The sequence below is a fragment of the Numenius arquata genome, chromosome 2 (genome assembly GCF_964106895.1).
Source record: "Numenius arquata chromosome 2, bNumArq3.hap1.1, whole genome shotgun sequence".
Taxonomy (NCBI): Eukaryota; Metazoa; Chordata; class Aves; order Charadriiformes; family Scolopacidae; genus Numenius; species Numenius arquata.
Genome location: NC_133577.1, coordinates 16,238,624 through 16,258,868, shown reverse-complemented (window position 1 = coordinate 16,258,868; position 20,245 = coordinate 16,238,624). Strand labels below are relative to the sequence as shown.

At 42.9% G+C, this 20,245-nt stretch overlaps 1 protein-coding gene across 2 annotated transcripts in view; it reads left to right on the top strand.

Moving 5' to 3' along the window:
- The first annotated feature begins 1,204 nt into the window (after positions 1-1,204).
- Positions 1,205-20,245, top strand: part of AGPAT4 (1-acylglycerol-3-phosphate O-acyltransferase 4) — a 79,992-nt gene continuing 60,951 nt past the window's right edge. The window contains exons 1-2 of one of the 2 annotated variants that reach the window (XM_074168130.1): positions 1,205-1,345; positions 16,245-16,475. In XM_074168130.1, coding sequence (XP_074024231.1) covers positions 16,298-16,475 — 178 coding nt within the window. In that variant the 5' untranslated portion in view covers positions 1,205-1,345; positions 16,245-16,297. The remainder of the gene's footprint in view (positions 1,346-16,244; positions 16,476-20,245) is intronic. The other variant, XM_074168131.1, reaches the window with a different exon arrangement.

Genomic DNA, 20,245 nt, shown 5'->3' with positions numbered 1-20,245 from the left:
ATTCATTGTTTCATCTCGTCTAGGGCTGTCAATAGACCCTGCACCATGCTGTGACTGCTCTTTTCAGGTATTGGGGGGCAGTGCTCTGGCTGGGGAAGATCCTGCCTGCGCTGTTGCCACCCTCGGCTCCAGGCTTGTCCACCCTTGAAGACCAGCCTTGTTCTTGCTGCTCCGAGAGAGTTGTAGCTTCTCGTCCTTCCCAAACGTGGTATTTTAGTCAGGACGTTGCTCCCTAGAGGACGTCCTCCAGTGACTAGTCTGGGAAGTCTTGCTTATATCCTCCTTCTGCTCCTGTTTAATGCATAGTACAACTTCCATAGTTCAGTGTCTGCTTCAAGTACTTTTAATTGAATAAGCAGGAACCCCTTGCATTGAGGGTAAGCAGTGGTGCTATGTGGCTGTCACGGACCCGGACTGTAACAGGGCCCAGCTCCAGCCAGCTCATCCCAGCCTCCCCCTGCCCGAGCCCAGCCTCGGGAGCCATCCAGCCATGGTTCAGCCACACACCCCGTGGAGCTGACAGCGCCGTCCCACTGATACGTCATCCCAGGCATTATCACCTTCCGATGCTTTGGGTGTTTAATAGACTCAGTTCTTGCTATTCTCTATTCAGGGAGGCTGCTTTTCACTCGGCAGTCAGAGCCTGACAGCAAAGGCGTTTTTCACAGGCAGCGAAAGCCGTGTGTCAGGGCACTCGGCGCTTGGATGACTGCCACCCGTATTCATGTGCCTCCACAGCACCCAGGCCGTGCAGGCGGTGTTCTCTTCCCCAGTTGCTACTTCAAGTGCCAGACAGTCACAGGTGCCCTTCACCCCGCGGCAGCTTGCCGCCTGCCCGCCAAGAGGGCCTCCCTGCGGCCGCGGCCACGGCCCAGCCCGCCCCCTCCCTCCGCCTTCACCCCACGTTTGACAAGCAGCCAGCCCGGACGCCGCCGGCCCTCAGGGGACGGGGGGCTGCCCTGGCGCCCCCTTCCCCGGGCCGCCGCTTCCCCCGGCTCCGACTCCCTCCTCAGAGCCGGCCGCCCTTCCGCGCCGTCCCCACCGCGCTCCTCAGCAGCGTAGCCTCCCGTCGGGCGGCGCCCCGAGGGGCAAAGCGAAGCCGGCGCAGGGGATGGGGTCGCCCCTTCCCCCCGCCCCGGGAGGAAGTGACATGGCGGCGGGGGAGGGGAGGTGAGGCGAGGGGCGCCCTTTTCTTCCCGGAGCCGCCCGGCGGGTGGAGCCTGGCGGCCCCGCCCGAGCCGGCCGCCTCCCGGCGCGTGCAAACTAGTGGCAGTTGGTGGGGCTCGGCAGCCGCCCGCTCCCGGCGCCTCAGCGCGGCACGCATGCCAAGGCCCGGCGGCGCCAGGTACGTGCTCTTCCCCTGGCGGCCAGCGGGCTCCTCAGGTGTGGGGTCGCCCTGCTTCTCCGGCCGGCGTGCTGCCCCGCTTGGAAAAAAACAAACCCAAGCAACCTAATACCAGCGCCCCCCCCCCCCCCCCTTCCCCTTCCCTAAAACAACCGCCCCTCGGCGGGCTGTAAGCGGCCAGGCGAGGGGCCGGCGGGGCGTGCGGGCGAGGCGGGGCGCGGCGGGGCTGGGGGCGGGCTGCGGACAGAAGTTCTCTGATTTATTCGCTGCCGGGCCGGGTCTCCTCTACCGCCGCCGAGAATTTTCCAGCCGCCCGCGGGCCCCCTTTGTGTGGCGAGCGCGGCCCGCGCCGGGGTTTCCGTGGAAACGGCAGAGCTGCGGCAGCCTTGCCCCACCGGCCCCCCCCACTTCTTCCTCCGCCGGGCGGTGGCGACGGCCCCTTCCACTTTCGGTCTTTCCCCCTCTCGCAGCGGCGGGGCCGGCGGGAGGGACGAGTAGGGCGGTTGCCGTGGAAACGGGCGGGTGCGATACCCTGGTCGCTGCCTCCTCCCCGAAGGCGCTTCTCCATAGGGAGAAGGGGTTGCCTGACCCCACGGCGGCGGAGAAGGGGGTCGGGGGGGGAATGTGGGAGTGCGCGGTCACAAGTCGTGGTGGCCGGTTTTGTTTTTTTTTTTTCCCGTGGTACCGAGAAGTCGGTGAGCTGAGGCAGCGTGAGCGGTGGGTTAGGCAGAGGAAGGGGTGTCTGCCTCCCTGGTGTTCACGTGTTGTAGCAGCTCTGCCTTTCATCTGCCTGGGTGTCTTCATTTAAGCCGAATTAAATAATGGCCACAAACCGACTTAAGGTGTGTCAGCTGATACCATGTGCGTGTGGTGCAGGGAAGACTCCAAGTGGGGTATTGTTTAACTAAGAAGTAATCCTTTGTAACATTTATTTCAACAAGTGAGCACTCGCTTGTATGGCTGAAAAGACAACCAAGAAAAGAGTCTGTTTGAGCAATGTCACATGGAGACTTCTGGTCCTTATCTTTGTTACGTGTTTCTAAGAGTTTTAAGTGCTTCAAGACTATGTGCAAACATCTAAGAATGATGTACCTTTTGCAGGTACTTGTGTGGGTGAGAGCAACCTTGCTACTACATGAAAATTGCAAATACTTTAGAAGAGGTGGAAAGATGCAAGAAACTCTAAAAAAAAAATATAATCCCCCAAACTTTTATTTAAAAACAATGATGCGTCCAGCCCAGGAAGTTGTACCAGTCGATTGTAGCCTCAGCTTGCACTGATAATAACCTCACACTACGAGTGAGTTGCAAAAAAGCTGGTAGAGTAGAGAAACTATTGCAGAACTACTTAAGCTGAAATTTGCAGCCTTCTTTCTTCTTTAACATCTCACGTGAATGACAAGATTACTGAAAACATAGAGGTCTGTTTATAGTGTGCCAGGACTACCTCTGTATAAAGACTGACTGCATGGATCACTACAATAGTCGATGTGCTGTAAAAGTTTACTGTCGTTTACTGACCAGCAGCTTTTTCTAGCTGTTTGTATCTGATCTAATGCTGTGTTTTTCCAAATAATATGGATTAAAATACATTTTTATTAGTTTTAGGAATTTGTGCAAATATTGTGTATCGCTTTACTCTTTCCTATTAATGTTTTCCACAACAATGCCTGAATCAGCTGTATCTAAAAATGGAACTTTAACTGTGTTTTGTGGAAGACAGAGGGCCAGGATGCATGTGGAAGAATGTATCAGAAAGCCTGCAATGAAAAGAGAAAGTATTGTAAGCTGCTGATGGATAAATGTTGCTCTTAAGCAAAGTTTGGTTGTGTTGTTGGCAAGCTCTTAAATAACAGATATTAGTAAGTGCTTCACAAGAAGCTATATTATATTTTAGGAGTGGAGAAACTGCACAGAGAGTTCAGCACTTGCCTGGAGTCACAAAACAGAGAATGCTGTGCCCAGAGTATGGTAATTAACCGTGTTTCTTGAAACCCGGTAGGTGTCAGGTGTTTTTTTTTTTTTTTTCCACTAAGTCTTGCTCTGTCCAGCCAAAATCCAGAAGCACTGAAGCAGTGCTCATCATCTCTTTGAGTGAGGTGTGCTTTCCTGGAGTGACGGTTGTACATCATTTACAGTTTAATGTACTTACTGTACCATAACAGAGAAGAGCTCTGTAGGAGAAGGATGCTCTTGCAGGTGATGGATGAAAGCCCTTTAACTGTGCTCGGCCCTGCTGAAAAGAGGTGGTTTGTTGTTTTCTGTTGTATATCTGATTTTTATTGCTGGAAGGTGAAGACTGGGAATAATGCCCCTTGAAATCTCTTCAGCCCAGGAAGAGTGTCACAGCTGTGCTGAGGTTAGCAAGATACTATTCTTGTGTCACAAACGTGCATTTGTGGCCTTAGAACTTGTATTAGTAATTTGGTCTTAAATTTTAAAAATTCAGATGTCCACTTCACTTCCCTAACTAATTGCATCATTACTACTGCTGTTGGTATGTCCCGATACGGGAGCAGATGAACAAGAGGGACACAATGCATTGTAGTGCACTGTGCATCCACTTTAGTCAGCAAAAGCTTTTGCAACTGTGGGCCTCCCTCATTAGGAAAACATTATATGGGTCAAGGCAACTGTCTCCTCAGGTGTGTTTGATATAGCTGTACTGAATGCAGCGGGCTTTTTTTGTAGGGAAACTAGAAATATGACTGAGCACGGTACCCTGGATGCTTTGTTGCATTTCAGCACTGGCACATGGCAGCCGAGTACATGTTTTTTCCCAAGTGCTTTGTCTGTGGGGTGGCTTTCCCCAGGCATTTGGGAAAGTTTGCCCACTAGTCTGTTGTTTGGTGGTCTTAAGCTCATTCATGTCTGACTCTGTGGTGAGTACCCTGATCACCTCTGAGCATGCTTGTATGCTGCTCAGAAACTGCTGACTCACTTCATTTTCGTGCTTTTTACCTGTCCTCCAGTGCCTCAGACTGGAGATGTGGTAGGGTCAAGGTAAGGTCAGGGAAAGAGGAAATGGGCATGAATGAGAATAACTGTGTGTTGTGGCAAGGATGGTGATGCTGTAAAGACCCCTCTTTGATAATAGGAGACAAGGATGATGGCTGTAATAAATCCCCTGAAAAGGTATATAACCCATGTGTTAGGAACTGGGCAGAACAGTCTAGTGATTGTAGTGAACCCACAGTTGGGAGATGCTGGGTTATGGTCCTGCTACTGGTCTGCTCTTCATTTTGAACTTAAAGCCTTTTTACTACTATGCCTCCGTTTTCACCTTCAGCCCTTCTGTCTTTCTTGTTATATTCTGCCACAAAGAGCTTAACACTGAAGTAATTTTCTGCTGCTTGCAAAAGGGCTGACCTCGCTTGAGGTTTCTGCTGTAGCATAAATAACAGGAACAGGGAAAGACAATTAACCAGTTCTAGGCTGGAAACAAGTCAGAAGTAGAGGTCACAGAGGGTTTACTTGCCAGAAGGTTAGGAGCTGCAGGCAGAGACAAGCACACTGATTTCATGTGCATGTGTGACTGTTTATCAATGTCTGAAAAAATTCTGACATGCATCAGATTTCCCTTTAATCTGACCAACAAAGTTAAATTTCAATCACAGTTTTCCAGCAGGATCCAGGTGAATGAGAAGATTTGCCTGTGCAGGTTCAGTTGGCAGATGATGCAAGTTTTTCTACCTATCAGAAAAAGGGGAAGACCGGACTTAAAACCTGCTGTTGAAGACAGGGAAAGAACACATTTCTATGTGTGGAAATGGTACATGATTTTTAATCCATTTCAAGTGGCAACTACTCTGTGAAAGTTAAACTGTGTTCTGCTTCTCCCCTGTCTCCACGTTATCCCTGTCTTCACGCATCATACTTTGCCTCTTCTCGCCATGTTTTTCAGCACTTTGGAAAATACCAGTACTACAGATGCTGCTTTGCACTTCTGGAAGGTTCAGAAGCATTCTGTCTGCAGCAGCCTACACCTGCACTTGAATCACTTATGAGGTTTTCCCCCTTCAAGTCACAGGTGGTTGTCAGGGGTTAACAAGGCTTTAGTTTATTTTGTGGTTCTGAGGATATGTTTAGACAGTGCTAAAACTTGCACAGACACTTTTTTTTTTCCCCTTGATCTGGTATTACTGAAAATTACCATAAAACAATGCAGTAACATTGATGTTGCCAAATGCGCAGATGGTAGGTGGGAGCGATACCACTATCTTCCCACAACCAAAAAATGTAAAACAAGTATCTAGATCAAGGTAATGGAATGAAACTGTTCATTCCTGTTGCCCAATAGTGGTAGAGATGCAACACGGTTATAATCAAGCAGAAAGATAACTAGAAAACTGCTATTCCCAAGTTCACTGAGCCTTCAGGGTGTCACTGTCTGGTTTTTACGTGCCTATGCCTGTACCTCTGAGAGTGTGCATAAATACTGCATTTCACCCAAAGTGGAGACAGAGAAAAACTTCATTCTGAATTTAAGCCTTGTAAAACTGTCTCAAATTTACTTGGAAGTTAGCAGGACAAAAGCTGAAAGCCAGGCTTTTGAAAGGATTTAGGCACCTGAAGTTGTGCAGAGATGTTGTAGAAAGTCCAAGTATGTGTTGATGTACCCGATGCTTAATTTAGTGCAAAATTTATAAAAATGTTACTGGATTCTTAGGAACTGTAACATCTGCACACTTGCAATCCAGTAAGGTAAATGCTATTGGGTCAAGCACTATCTCTGAATGATTTAGTTGGAAGTTTAAGGTGGTTTTCACTAGCCCTGTCTTTAGGTGCTGAGAATACAAGTTCATTGATCAGTTATATCACATTTGGTTATTTTTGAGGGATAATGTTTTCCAAACAACAGAGACTACTGAAGCTTGTTAAAAGATGCCTTTTGCCTTCAACAGGATTTGAATCAGGTCCAAAATGAAACCTCCCTTTATTATTGAACTTGGTAAATCCGGTGCCTGTGATAAAGGCTTTTATTCTCTGAAGTTCTCAAATTAAATCAGGCTGTTAGGGACTGATGATTGGGGAAAATGAGGAGGCTGAAAGTATTCAGAGTTCATGGTGTAACAAAACAGTTCTGAACACTTGTGTCTTAGAGGCAGAGGTGAGTGAAAATTGATATGGAATAGGACCACTGAAATGTGGGTAAAACAGTTACCATGTTTATTTGGGTTTTTACCTGGCATCTGGATGTCTGATTGCTTTGTGCGTGGGTGCAGCTGAACCTTTCACTGAAGCCAGCATCTTTATTTTTTGGAACAATGCCAGCCACATCTCAGCTGTAAGACACATGTTTTTCTAAGTATTGGGTGTTACCTCTTTGAGGCAGGAGTTGGTTTTCTTTGAATAATAAATCTGGAAGCTTCATTGTCACGTTCATTCTTCAGTTAAACTATCTTATACAGAAAGAAGCATTAGAAAATACTTAATGAATAAATATTAATATCCTGTGTATTCCTGTCTTGGTGTGGCTACATCTTGTGTATGCATTGTTATTTCCAATTTTGGGATGTGATTTTTGTAAAGGAGAAATTCAGCTATTTCATACTTTTCAGTGTCATATGATAGAATATAGCCAAATTAAATTAATACTTGGAAGTTAAAAAATATTGCAAATCTTTTTCTGTTTAACATTTCCTTAGTTTTCAGAGAGCATACTAATGAATGTTATTTCATATTAATTAAAAATATGCAAATAGATCAGCTGAAGGAGGCAGACTACCGTCACAGAAGATCAAAAAAACTAACAGCTCACTTGGTGTTATAATCAGGTGGATGATGCTTTTCATTTCCAGCACTGCTAACAACATCATGTGACTTGTACTGGAAGCTTTTGGTTCCCCTCACAGACGAGGTCAGTGCTGTTCCCTCATATTCCTGTGATTAGGAAGCACAGAGGATGTGGCCTGTCCTGGGTCCCCGCTGCTTCTGTGGCAGCGTTGTCAGCAGGGCTCAGATCCGCCAAGTGGGAGAATGTGGTTGTCTCCAGCAGGCCACACAGCTGCTGGGAAAGAGACAGTATGTTAAGAGTATTTATACTGGTTTTTGGAGGACAGCAAAAAATTTGTTACCAGCTCACAGTCTGGTGGTGGCAGTTCCACTTGTAAACCACTGGTACTGCCACCAAAGTGTTTTTCTCAGCCTAGTGATGTATGCCCTATCTCTGCTACTTTCCAGATCTTTTTTAAAGATTTTTGCTGCCACAAATCCTATATTATTCATTAGTTGCGTTTTATGGCTTTCTTGAATTAACAAAACAACAAAGCCCCACAAGTTAGGAACTAGACTTCTAGGAACAGGCTTAAAGAGGCTGCCCAAAATTACTAAAATGTGAATCACAATTCCAAAAAATATAAAATGGTTATTTTATGGGAACATACTGAAGAAAGAAAATGGTCTTTTTGCCAGTGCTGATGATTTTTGTCTTCTGATTGTTGTCATTGAAGCATATAGCAATGCCTTTAATTCCTTCTTAGGTAGGAGTAATGAGAGATGTATGTTTGTGTGCACGTACCCAGAATACTTGGCATGGTACTAAAGTTGTAACTTCTAATTTATAGTGCAGAACCATCCAAGTTGCTGAATACTTGGTTTTCATTTCTTGAGGAATGGAGAAATGAGGGGAAAGTAGAGTTCATTAGATCAGCACATACATCCTGGTTTGAACCATCTCCTGCATTTATACCAGTTGCACCATCTGCTGCCACTGAAGATCATTGTGGGATATGTCCATTCCCTCTCTGCTCTCTGTATGTGGCCTGTCAGAAACTGTTGTGAAGGAAACTTGAGCACGGGCAAGAAGACAAATGAAGGAGGATGAAAAGCACCGTTTTATGTTGAAAGCTGGAGCCCGGGGAATTGGTAGGTTGTGGTTCTGGAGTTGGCTCTGCCATGGATTTGCCACTTGACTGTCACAAGCTCTCCAAGAGAGTTGTTCTGAGTTCCCCATGTGTAACACCAGGGCTGCAAGACAGATCTTGCCAGACTAACTTCACTAGCATCTTCTAAGTGGCTGGAGTTTTTCATATGAAAGGGAAAGGATAAATCCGGGAAAGAATTGGAAAAAATCCTCTTATCTTACCAATAAAGCCTTTGATTATGCATATAGAAATGAACTTGCCCATGCTACTAAGGCTGCTGAATGGATGTGAAAGTTCTCTGCCTGGATAGAGGTGCTTATGTGTGTTAGTGGTGTGGAAAGCTGTCTGTGGTAGAACTGGAGTTAGGAAGGTGATGTTAAAAAATTAGTGATACTTTTGTAGCCTAACTTTGTAACTAACTCATTGTGGGTAAGAATAGGAGCATTAAATATTTAAAGCTTTAAACTAAACATGATCCATGTTTCCTTGTTCCCTCATGCCTGAAACTAGTTTGGATGCGGGGGAAGTATTTTGTATAGCATATAGGCAGTTCCTGTACCTCGAGCTCACTGTTTGCGTTGCTGTGAATGTAATTTACAGTTCTTTAAAACAAGATAAGTGATCAGTGTTTGGCAAGCATAAACCATGAGTCTTCATAGGAGAAACCTCCCTTCCAAAGCTTATCTCTTATCGGGAGAATGTTTAGGCTCCTGGCACAATTTAAAAAAAAGGCAACGCTCGTTTTATACCAGTTCCTGAATGATCCTTTGCCTGCCTCCTTTCTTCCCTCCCCCCATTTCTTTGGGCTTTTCTAAAAGAAATATTTTTATAATAACCACTGGAGAACTCAGTAGCTAATCCTGTGTTGGATCTGTTCCTGAAATGCCCAGTGCAGAGGTGATCAACCATAGTGGTATGTGCACCATGATGCAGGTGGCAACATCCTGCTGTTGTGTCCCTGCTGCCTCTGTAGTTTTTAATGGGTTAATTTCCCATGCACAGGAGCAATGTTGTGGATCTCACAACTGAGATATTTTCCACAGGCCATGCATTAAGGACCAATGGCTTAACTAGACAGACTCTGATCTCTGTACCTTAAATGTACAGTTGCCTCAAACAGTACTTTTGACTGTTCTGTACACTAATTGATGTATCGTAAACACTGAGGTACATATATATATTTGAGAAGGTTTAGTTTGTTGCAGACATTCAGATCCTGTTTATTTGATAAGCCACCTGTACTTTTGCAGCAAGCCAGGTCACCCACTGAAGTGACTTGGTAGAAACACATTTTGGGGTGTTTGTTTTTTATAGAGTTGAGTGCCAGATGACCGTAATGTGTGGGCCTGGTTGCCTTTGACTAAGCACTATGCCTATGAGAGCAAATATTAAATTGGCTATGAGCACATGATATGGTTGCTTGTCCTAGACTGTTTGTTGTTGTTCATCCTGGTTATTTTTGAGGTGATACCCAGGTCACTTGTATTTGTGTGACAGCATAGCCCACATCCTGCTTAGATTCTCAGTATATTTTCTTGTAAATTTTTGTTTGCTATTTAGCCCCACTCTCTTGTTCAGTCCCTAAATTTAACTTTTGTTTGTTATGTTGTTCTTGTTGGCAACACAAGTAACTTGTTAGATTAATGGACCCAGATAAAGTAAAAGATGAAACAGAAGGACTCCGTGGTCCCCAGAACTGAATTCTGGGCCTGAACCCTGAGGGATTCCTCCAGGTCTTAAGTATCTTAAATGGAACTCACTCTTTTCTTTTTCCCAAGCAAACTGCAGATACTGTGCTTTGGAGAAATATATTTATCTCTCTATATATATGTATGTATGTATTAACATACAGAAACTTAGGTGGGAAACAGTTGAAGATCAACACTTGGCATTCTGGAAAGAAGGAACTTGCCTTCCACTGCTATTTTTGTGATCTGGATGTTCAGCAGCCAAGATAACCGCTGTACTTCATCCTGACGTATTTTTTTTTGAGGATCTCAGCAGGAGCTTGGAACAGAAATGCTTAACTTCAGGGGGTTGCCCTCATCAAATAAATGCCTCCTTCAGCATCAGACCCTGCAGTCCCTAAACACTGCACCTCCAGGAGTTCTGTATTGCCTTGTGTTTAAGCCCAGCTCCCTACGGTTTCCTTGTTCAGCTCCCCCCTCCCTGAATATTTCATGCTTCTAGAAGAAGGAGCAAGATTAAACTGCTTTCACCAGACTTGGGCAGTGGCTCACCATCTTTCCCTCTCCTTCCCCAACTATGCATGCCGGTCCCAGGTTTCTACCGTCCCCCTTTGCCTCGCTGCCTAAACACTTTCTTTTTTACGTGGCAAGGGGACAAGCATTGAGGCTGCCAGGGCTAACAGCAGCTATGCTGTGCATTTTACCAGCAGAGAGTATGCATACACAGCTAGAGAACTTGTGTCCTGGCAGGCATGCAGAGTTTGCCTCCCTGTCTCGCTCTACATTAGATCACAGCAGGAAGAAAATAAAAAAGGGGAAGGGGAAAGCATTATTATATGGTAACCATTTCAAAAACTCCTGGGTTACTTTCACTTCTTCAGTGTATACTCTGTTATACTTATTATCTCTGTGCTCAATAAAAAAATAAATAAAAATTCAGTTTTATAGTAAGTCTATAAATTGGAAATCCTAAAACTTGCTGGTAGATGGTATTCATTCTTCAGCCTTTGAAACAGCCAACCTGACTGATCTCTCCTTTGTAGCCGTGTATGTTACAAAATATGCAGTTCAGGAATGCTTGACTCCGGGGAAAACCTAAAGACATTCGCAAGTTCCCTTCACTTTTGGGGGAAGGGCTTAAGGTATGTTCGAATTCTTGCCTGGTTTGGAAGGTTTCCGAGGAGGTGTGGTGGGTTGACCTTGGCTGGCTGCCAGGTGCACATCCAACTGCTCCCTCACTCCCTGTCCTCAGCAGGACAGGGGAAGAAAATAAGATGAAAAAACTCTTAGGTTGAGATAAGAACAGGGAGATCACTCACTAGTTACCATCCTGGGCAAAACAGACTGCACTTGGGGAAGATCAGTTTAATCCCAAGCTCAGTGTGACTCTTGACTCTTCTACTTCCTCCTGCCACTATACCAGGAGCAGCACAGGGGATTGGGGAATAGGGGTTGCAACCAGTCCATAACAGTTCCTTGGTGCTGCTCCTTCTTCCTTGTGCTTTTCCCCTGCTCCTGCTGTGGTCCCTCCAACAGGGTAGGGAACAGACTACTCCAGCCTGGATCCCCCTCAGGCTGCAGTTCCTGCCAGAAACCCTGCTCCTGAGTGGGCTCTCCATGGGCTTCAGCTTCCTTCAGGGCACCTGCTGCATCATGGGGTTCTCCAACAGGCTACAGGGTGGATATCTGCTCCACCATGGTTCCCCATGGGCTGCAGTGGGACAACCTGCTTCACCGTAGTCTTGACCACAGTTTGCAAGAGAATATCCGCTCCAGTGCCTGGAGCACATCTTTCCCCTCCTTCATTGACCTTGGTGTTTGCAGGGCTGTTTCACATTTTTCTCACTCATCACTCACAGCTGCTGTGCAGCATTTTTTTACCCTTTCTTAAATGTGTTATCATAGAGTTGCCACCTGGAGTTGGCTGGAAATGGCTCTGATGTTGGGGCAGCTCCTGGTGTCTTCTTACAGAAGTCATTCCTGCAGCTCCCCCCACTACCAAAATCTTGCCAACACAGGAGGTAATTCCCACCTCTGGGGGAGGTGGGAATTGGGAAGTGATTCAAGCCCTGATTAAGCATGAGGCAACTAGGTGGATAATTCTTTCTCCAGACTTGGTTATTTTTTTGTGTGGCATGTATAGATACATTCTCCTTGAAGGTGAATACATATGTGGACACAACCCCACTTTTGCTAACTTTTGACACTCACTGACAAAAAGAGAAGAGCACAAGGGCTTCCTGTGACTTGCCTTGCATATATATTTCATATACAGAAGCATTGTTAAAATGGAGTCTGATGTGAAGTACAGTGTTGCTATCTCTGCTGTTCTGATGGCAACTGAAATTCACTTAGAGGCACTACTGAAACTGTTGCAATCTGACCTGAGTGTATGTTCATAGTCTTGGTCTCTGTGACTCATCCGTCCAAGAATCTGGTTTAGATGAGGAAATGTTAAGAATGGGCATCATCATCATATGCTTGGTTGTTCTTAACTTGCAGCAAAGCATTTAAGGACTTTATCAAAGAGTAGACATAAGTGAAAAACCTTTGCATAGTCTTGAAACATGCAGTTCTGAAAATAACCGGGTGTAGTGCTGTCTTGTATCTATTTGTAAGTATGGACAATATTAGCTTAATCCAGATGCTGTCAGATAGGTACCATATTGCTTTACACACTCCAAAGACTCTACTACATAAACTTTGGACAAGGTGGGTGAGAGTTCTTTGCTTCATTCTTTTACTTTCTGTAAAAGTGCAACTGTTTGCGTTCTTGACAAGATCACTAGTTGTAGTCTTGAAACTCTTACAGTCTTTGAAGTATGAAATAGCATTGTTAATTGCCTGCAGCCTCTGCTAGAAGAAAGGTGTTCACCTGGCATATCGCTGATGTAACACTGGCTTTCCTTCTATGTCCTTCTGGTCAGTTATTCTAAGGAGAAGGAAATGCTGAGAGTAGTTGAAGTGGAAGACATAGTGGATCTTGCTGAAGAATGAGATCTGGCGGGAAAAGACGTAGAAAGAATAGTCACAGACTTTGGTTTTAAACCTGATCCTGTGACCTTGGTCGCATGAATAGATGCTTGTTGACTTGCTCCCTAGACAGACATTAGAGGTTTGAGTCTTTTGTTTTATATCCAAAGGAAAACTGTTATTAACGAATGTCGCTATCTGTTTTTGATGCTCTGCCTGGCCGTTTTCTCCTAATTCATTTTAAGGGGTGTTTGATACAAGAGAGCTTCTTGGCAGCTCTCCGATCTTAATAGCTTCTGAGAAAATGCATTGATTAGCCCTTTTGTTTTCAAAAGACTGCTGTAATTTTCAGTCATTATCTATAAGGCAATCAGTGTAATTTATTAAACCAGCATCATGGATTAAGAATTAAAGACCTGATTCTTTATCACTTAAACTGGTATTAAGTTGATGTTACCCATGAGGAACTTTAGGAGGACAAAGAGCAAGTGGAAGAAGTTCCTATGAACTCCTAAAAAGCAAGCTCTAGTCCTCTTTCATAAGCTCAGAATTCATTCTTGAAAACAAATGTCTAGTTTTTTTGTACCAAGAATAAACTGCATTTCTTGGGTAATGAAAACAATCCAAAAAAATATAATTTTAAAAAAAAATTCTGAGAATGAACTTATGCCTGAAAAACAGAACACTTAGCTAGTGCTTTGTATACAATGTTTGGGTTGCAAATTTTGTGGGGAAAGCAGCTTACATTTAATGAGAGAAGAAAATTAATTTCTCTAGTCTCTCTACTTTCCAGAAAAGCAAAATTTAAGCAGTGGCTCTAGCTTCTTGTTCCTTTACAAGCAAGTTAGGTTAGATGCATTTCAGGGGTACTGCTTAGGTAGTTTAGTTTGCCTTTAAAACATGTCTTAGAAGCTTTACAGAATTGAAATTTGGTGACTGAAGTATGAAAGCAAGGAGTAAATTACTTTAAACATTCCATTGTGGCTTCATAAAATTGTAAGACAGTACTTATGTTTTTTCAGGGTCAACTCATCTTCATTTATTTTAATTCTGTGAAGTTTTGTTTTAAGGACCCAGTAGGAAGTAAATGATTCACATAAACATAACATTTTAAAGCAGTTTGACTACTATTGCAATGAAAAAAAAACCCCAAACTGGTGGACTAATGTTCTGGTGAATTCTTCTTTGTCACAGTTTGTTGATCAACTTGTTAACTACAGTATATTTCTGTTGATTATATCAAATAGTGATTTTTCAGGTCTCCACTGTACGTAGACAGTGCTTTGATCTTATTTGCTATATGGAATTTTTTTGATCCAGTCCCTTACTGATCTCAGGGAATTACATTAGATTAGAGTGATTCTGTGGGATGGAATTAAAAGGCCAGCTAGCACAAAAAACTTTTGATCAGTTTTAGCCAAGGACGGTAAGATAAACCCAGTCGTCAGGGTTTTGGGCGCTGCACAGTCTTTTAAACCATCCACTTATAAGTAACTGTTTGCTTCCATTTTGTTTTAAAGAAGTGATCTAATCCTCTACTTGGTGAAGTACAGTAGTCTGAATTAGGGAAGTGAAATCTTGTATCTTTCACTCTAGACTTATTAAAAAGTTGGGTTTGCTTTTCTTTTTTTTTTTTTTAAAAAAAAGTGTTTGGCTTTATCTTCAAAGCGTGCAGTGGAGGGGCTGGGGCATGACTCATTGCAATGGTTCCTACTAGACAACATTTCTCATTCTACTTAGCCTTCAACAAAAACAAAGCCTTTGGTCAAAGCCCATGCTAATAAATTGTCTGCCACCCTCAGAAACATATCTTTAACAAAATGGTTGGTTAAAACTGGAAGAGCTTTTTGCAAGTATCATGACAGTAGCCACTACAATGAACAGAGGTCTGTTCTGCCATTCTGAGCTACAGATGATGTCTGCTTTGGTACTGAATAGTACAGCAAGATAAAGGGAACAAAGTCTGCAATACACAAGGGCACATTTTGTCTGCTAATAATAGGCTCGGGACTGCCATAAATTCTATGTATAAATTATACAACAATACAGATTCTCTTTCTTAAATTTTTCTTCATCTTCCTTGTGGTTGAAAACTTGGCTAAATAACTTCCTATGGCTTTGCAGCGCGTGCTCTTTGCTGTGGTAAGCAGAGTCAGCAAGGGCAGTAAAACAAATGTTTCAGGACACTGATCTAGACTTAGTGCCTAACATAATGGGGTCTCATATAAACTAAAAGGATAGGCATAAAGATTTTTTTCATCAGTTAATTCCCTGGGATGCTGACAACTGTCGTTTTGTTATTGCCTATGACTGGCACATTCAGAATCACTGTCACAGGGCTTCCTCCCTGGGCAAACTCCTACACCTCAGAGGGAGAAACAGTGTAGGAATGGAACAGGATGGCAGCACCTCCTGCTTAACTGTATTCAGAATACTAGGGTGGTGTTCACTGAGAGGACGTCTTCATATTTTTTCTCCGAACAAATGAGACTAGTGTTGGCAGTAGTGATGGCTGGGGGAGGTCCATACAGGATTTGGTAGGCCAGAATACTTAGCAGAAGACAGTTACTCTGAATGCTCAGCTACTAAGGTAGGACTGATCCTTTCCAAAATTATACAAACACTTCCTAAGTAATCTAAGAGTTGATTATTTTATTTTTTTTTTTTCCTCTGGAAACACTGCTGGCTCATGGGTTAATACTGTTATTGATGTTTCCTTTCTGGACTTATGGAGTATAACTGACAGAATTACAGTTTCAAGGAATAATTGAATAAATTGTCTGTGTTGTGCATAGCCAAGCTTTTATTCTCTTGCCAAAATCAGCTGATGTTTGAATGTGACAAGGGAACAAACCAATAAAGCTAGAATTAAGGGGCTGCTACTACTTCTTGGTTGGAGAGCATGGCTGGCATAGACTGTAGAGGAAGGCACAACTTCTAACATAAAGCTCTAAAGCTTGCATTTACTGTGGAGCTGCTCTTGAAGACAGCAGAGGCCACAGTATATGTATTATGAAGTACAGACAATTCAAATAAAAGTATAAGTGGGTTATTTTGCTCATATTTTATCAATAAAGACCTGATAGAGTAGTATTGTAGTCCATGGAATGGAGCCATATGCTCATGGGTTTTGCAGAATTAGGACTGAAATGTGAACATTTGTTTCCAAAGACAAATTTAAATTGATTCAGAGATACAGTATTCTCTCTTCATGCTTACTTTTGCAAATATTGTCATTAGGCCTTTTTCTACAATAGAATTAGCTTTCATTTTAGTGTAGTGTATTTAAGTGTAAAATAGGAAGTCTGTATGAATGGTCTGTTTATAGAAATAAATGCACTCTGTAACCACTGATACTGTTTGATTTTGCAGGTTGTCTTCTGAATTTTGGGTCTGAAAGTACCCTCTTGCTTTCTCAGCAAATAATGGACATCGTTGGCTTTCTGAAGTCTCAATTCATTTGCCACCTTCTGATCTGCTACATATTTATAGTGTCAGGACTGATCATTAACTTCATTCAACTCTTTACACTTATACTTTGGCCAATCAACAAGCAACTGTTCAGGAGGATCAACTGCAGGCTGGCTTACTGCATTTCGAGCCGTAAGATTTCATTTTGTTTTTTAAAGTATTTTCACATTTTGTCTTGAGGGAATTGGTAGAAAAGTTCTGAAATGTGTTTCAGAGTAACCTTGAAATGAAGGTCGTTAATGTAGTAATGAAAGTAATGAAATAAAGAATACAGCACTTGCATTTGTGTGAGGAGGTGTATGCTTTGTTAAAATGTCCTGTTCTGCTGGAATGTTTTGCTCTTTTATACTGGGATACTCGCTTGACTCAGGATGTAAAAGAAAGAATGCCTCTTGTTTGGGTATCAATCATGTTCCATTAAACCAGATGAGAAATATTGACCAAATAATAGCTGAACTTGCTGACATGCATTATCTGTAGGCTTACAGTGTTAACAAGTCACTTCCAATAATGCTTTCAATCTTTTTATCATGCCTGATTTTGTTTATGATCTTGGTTTAAGTATTCAATGTGTGAATAATGTTCAGGACTGGGAGATAACAGTGAAAAAAAAAGAAAAATCTCTGATTCCATGTGCTTCTTTCTTAAGCTAGTTGTAAACTGTCGTTTCTTTGAATAGGCATTTCAGACCTTAAACTGCATCTGTATGTATTCAGTGTACGCATACAGCTATAATGTAGAATACAGCAGGTAGGCTGTAAGCATTTAAAGAAGCAGGAGTTGCAATTATTTTTATTTTCTGAGAAAGATGGGAGCATAAGCTCAGGATATTACTTATAGAAAGACCAGATCTTTGTAACTGCTGAGAGACATGACAATTCACTAACACTTGTCCAAGCAGGTAATTCTAGTGGAATGAATGTAACCTCTATCCATTAATTTCTTCTTTGTTAGTAGCAGGTTGGTGGAATCTCCACCCGTCAACAGTGGATTATCAGAGCATATGCAGTTTTCTTGATATTATCAGTCTTCTTATATATTTGTTTTTAAAGAGCTATGACTGCAGTTTCAGCACTGATGTATTGCAATGCAACTTCTGACTTCCGCTTGATTTGCTCTCAACTTACAGCAGAGAGCATTCTCCACAGAAGCTGTTAAAATATAAGTTAATGTGCCTGTGTTCAGTAGCTGGAAACGTGCTGTTAAATGTGTCCTCCTTCCAGAGAAATTTCATTGGGCCTTTCTGAAACTCAAAAGTACATTTTAAAAATGAAAATGTTGCAAAGTGCATACCTAAAGATTATTCAAGTGTGACGTCACTGTCAATGCTGAGTGAGTTATGGATGGTTTCATACTAGGGAAAAGAGCCCTCCAACATAGCATTTAAGAATTGTGTTGCAGAAATGCAGCAAAATGGTTTCCTTTGGGTCACCTGTTCTGCTACTAGGAACCTGAAAAGGGAAAGCCTTGTTAGTATTCATAATGAACTGCTTGAGGGAGATACCTGCCACGTGGCTCAAATTGGAGGCCACTATGGATTATTTATCTCTCATCGGTGACTCTGATGTGCAACTATTCAAAGCATTGGTTTTAAACATACTTTTGACTTAAATTTCAAAGCTGTATCAGCATGTATAGGTCTAAATAATTTGGGGGTGCTGTTTTATTGTTTCTGTAATAAAGAGAGGGAGTTCCTGCTGAAAAATGTCATATTTGCAGTCTGTGTGTATGTCCCTGAAGTAGTGAGTTTACAAGTAGTATTAATTTGTATGTAAGAACAGTTACATGAATATGGCCAGGTTTTTACCTTTTGCCTGGTAGCACAGTGTATGTTTGAAGCTGTGGAGTGTAGAAGATTCTGTACAGCTGTATATAGGTACATGTAGGTATGCCTTCTGCCTTTCATGCAATGCTTTCTGCCCCATTCTTCCTTGTGGCTGCTTAGTGCAGAGGCATCAGCTACTCCGTCAGTCTCCAGACTGAATCCTTTAGCTGCCCACAGTCTAGTCTCGTCTATATTGGGGGCTGGTCACCGTGTAAGAGCAGGTAATACTGCATGTTTGTCCTTGGTTGGGCAGATGGCTTTGTACTCAGGGTTGCTGATCTAGTCTTCAACCTCAATGCCACTGGAAAAGGTTGTGTTGTGAGATTTTTGCCCGGTCATGCTCAGAACGAATTCTCTATAGGTTAAAGACAGTTATTTTAACTTTACAAGAGAGCAAGCCAACATTTGATGTGAGTCACCCTTATCTGAGTGACACTTGAAAAGGGAAGAATGGTAGTTAATTAAAAAAAGTATTTGGAAGAATGCAGTAGACCAATTAATCAAAACGGATGTATTTATGTAGCAGTGTATGTGTAAAATAATGCCTTTTGGGTGCCATTGATGTGCTGACTAATAACTTAAGTTGGGTCTGTATGGGTCTGCTGAAAGTCATGGAAACAGCCTACAGTTTGAGATTATGAAGCTTAGCCTTGGAGAATGTAAAGAGGCATGTGCTTTTCTATGGTGACTGTTGAGGTTTAACCCCAGCTGGCAGCTAGGACCACGCAGCTGCTTGCACAGTTCTTCCCTTTCCCACCCAGAAGGGTAAGGGGAAGAGGGAGAAAAGTAGAAGAAAAGAAAAGAAAAAACAAACCTTGTGCATTGAGATAAAGGCAGTTTAATAGAACAACAACAGGAAAAGGAAAATAATAATAATGATAATGGTAAAAGAATATACAAGATAAAGTAATACAACACAAGTCACTCTCACCACTTAGTCAGCTGGTTGTTCAGCCCGTCCCGAGCAGTGATCGTGGATTCCTGCCCCCTGGTCAACCCCCATTTATATACCAAGCATGAGGTCTGTGGTATGGAATGTTCCATTGGCCATTCCATTGTTCTGTCTGTGTTCCTTCTCAGCTTCTATGGGAAGCTGAAAAAAGTCCTTGAAAATAGTATAAACATCACCTAGCAACAACTAGAGCAATATGTAGTATTGACATTCCTTTCATACCAAATCTGAAATACAGCAACCACTTGAAAGAAAATTAACGCCATCCCAGCTGAAACTGGGACAGTGACAAGCATCATGCTGCTTTGAGTGGCTGGTAGAGCCTGTGTCACCAAGTCAACCAAGGAATGAAATAGAGTGGGCATGGTTCAACTTAAGAATGGAATGAAGGCACTAGCTGCCTTTAGATCTTGCAGGTTCAGTCAGTTTCCATTTGATGTCAAAGGTAGAGATAAATGATTCCATAAAATCAAGGGAGAGCATTTCATCTTGGACACTGTGCTCTTCGGGAAAGGTGGTGGGTTTTTTTAGAAGTTCAAGGACTGGTGGAGTTTTTTTCTACTCCTTTACTTCCTATCTCTTTTCTAATATAAGATCATGATATTCTCGCTTCTCCCTGTGCAACGTCTACTATCATATTGCATATGGGAAGCTAAACTGCTGTTGTGATTAATGACTTGTTCTCGCTTCAGTAGTCCAATTTGAGTTGGGGGTGCTTACCAGTTCACATGAATCAAGCCAGACTAGGTCAAGTAAAAGTATTCATAGAATCATTTGGGTTGGAAAAGACCCTTATGGTCATTGAATCCAATCATAAACTTAACACTGCCAAGTCCACCACTAAACCATGTCCCTAAGCACCACATCTATGCATCTTTTAAATACCTTCAGGGATGGTGACTCAACCACTTCCCTGGGCAGCCTGTTCCAATGCTTGACAACCTTTTTGGGGAAGAATTTTTTTCCTTACATTCAATCTAAACCTCCCCTGGTGCAACTTGAGGCCATTTCCTCTTGACCTATCATCTGTTACTTGGGAGAAGAGACCAACCTCCCATGTCACTTACTACAACCTCCTTTCAAGTAGTTGTAGAGAGCAATTAAGGTCTGCCCTCAGGTTCCCTT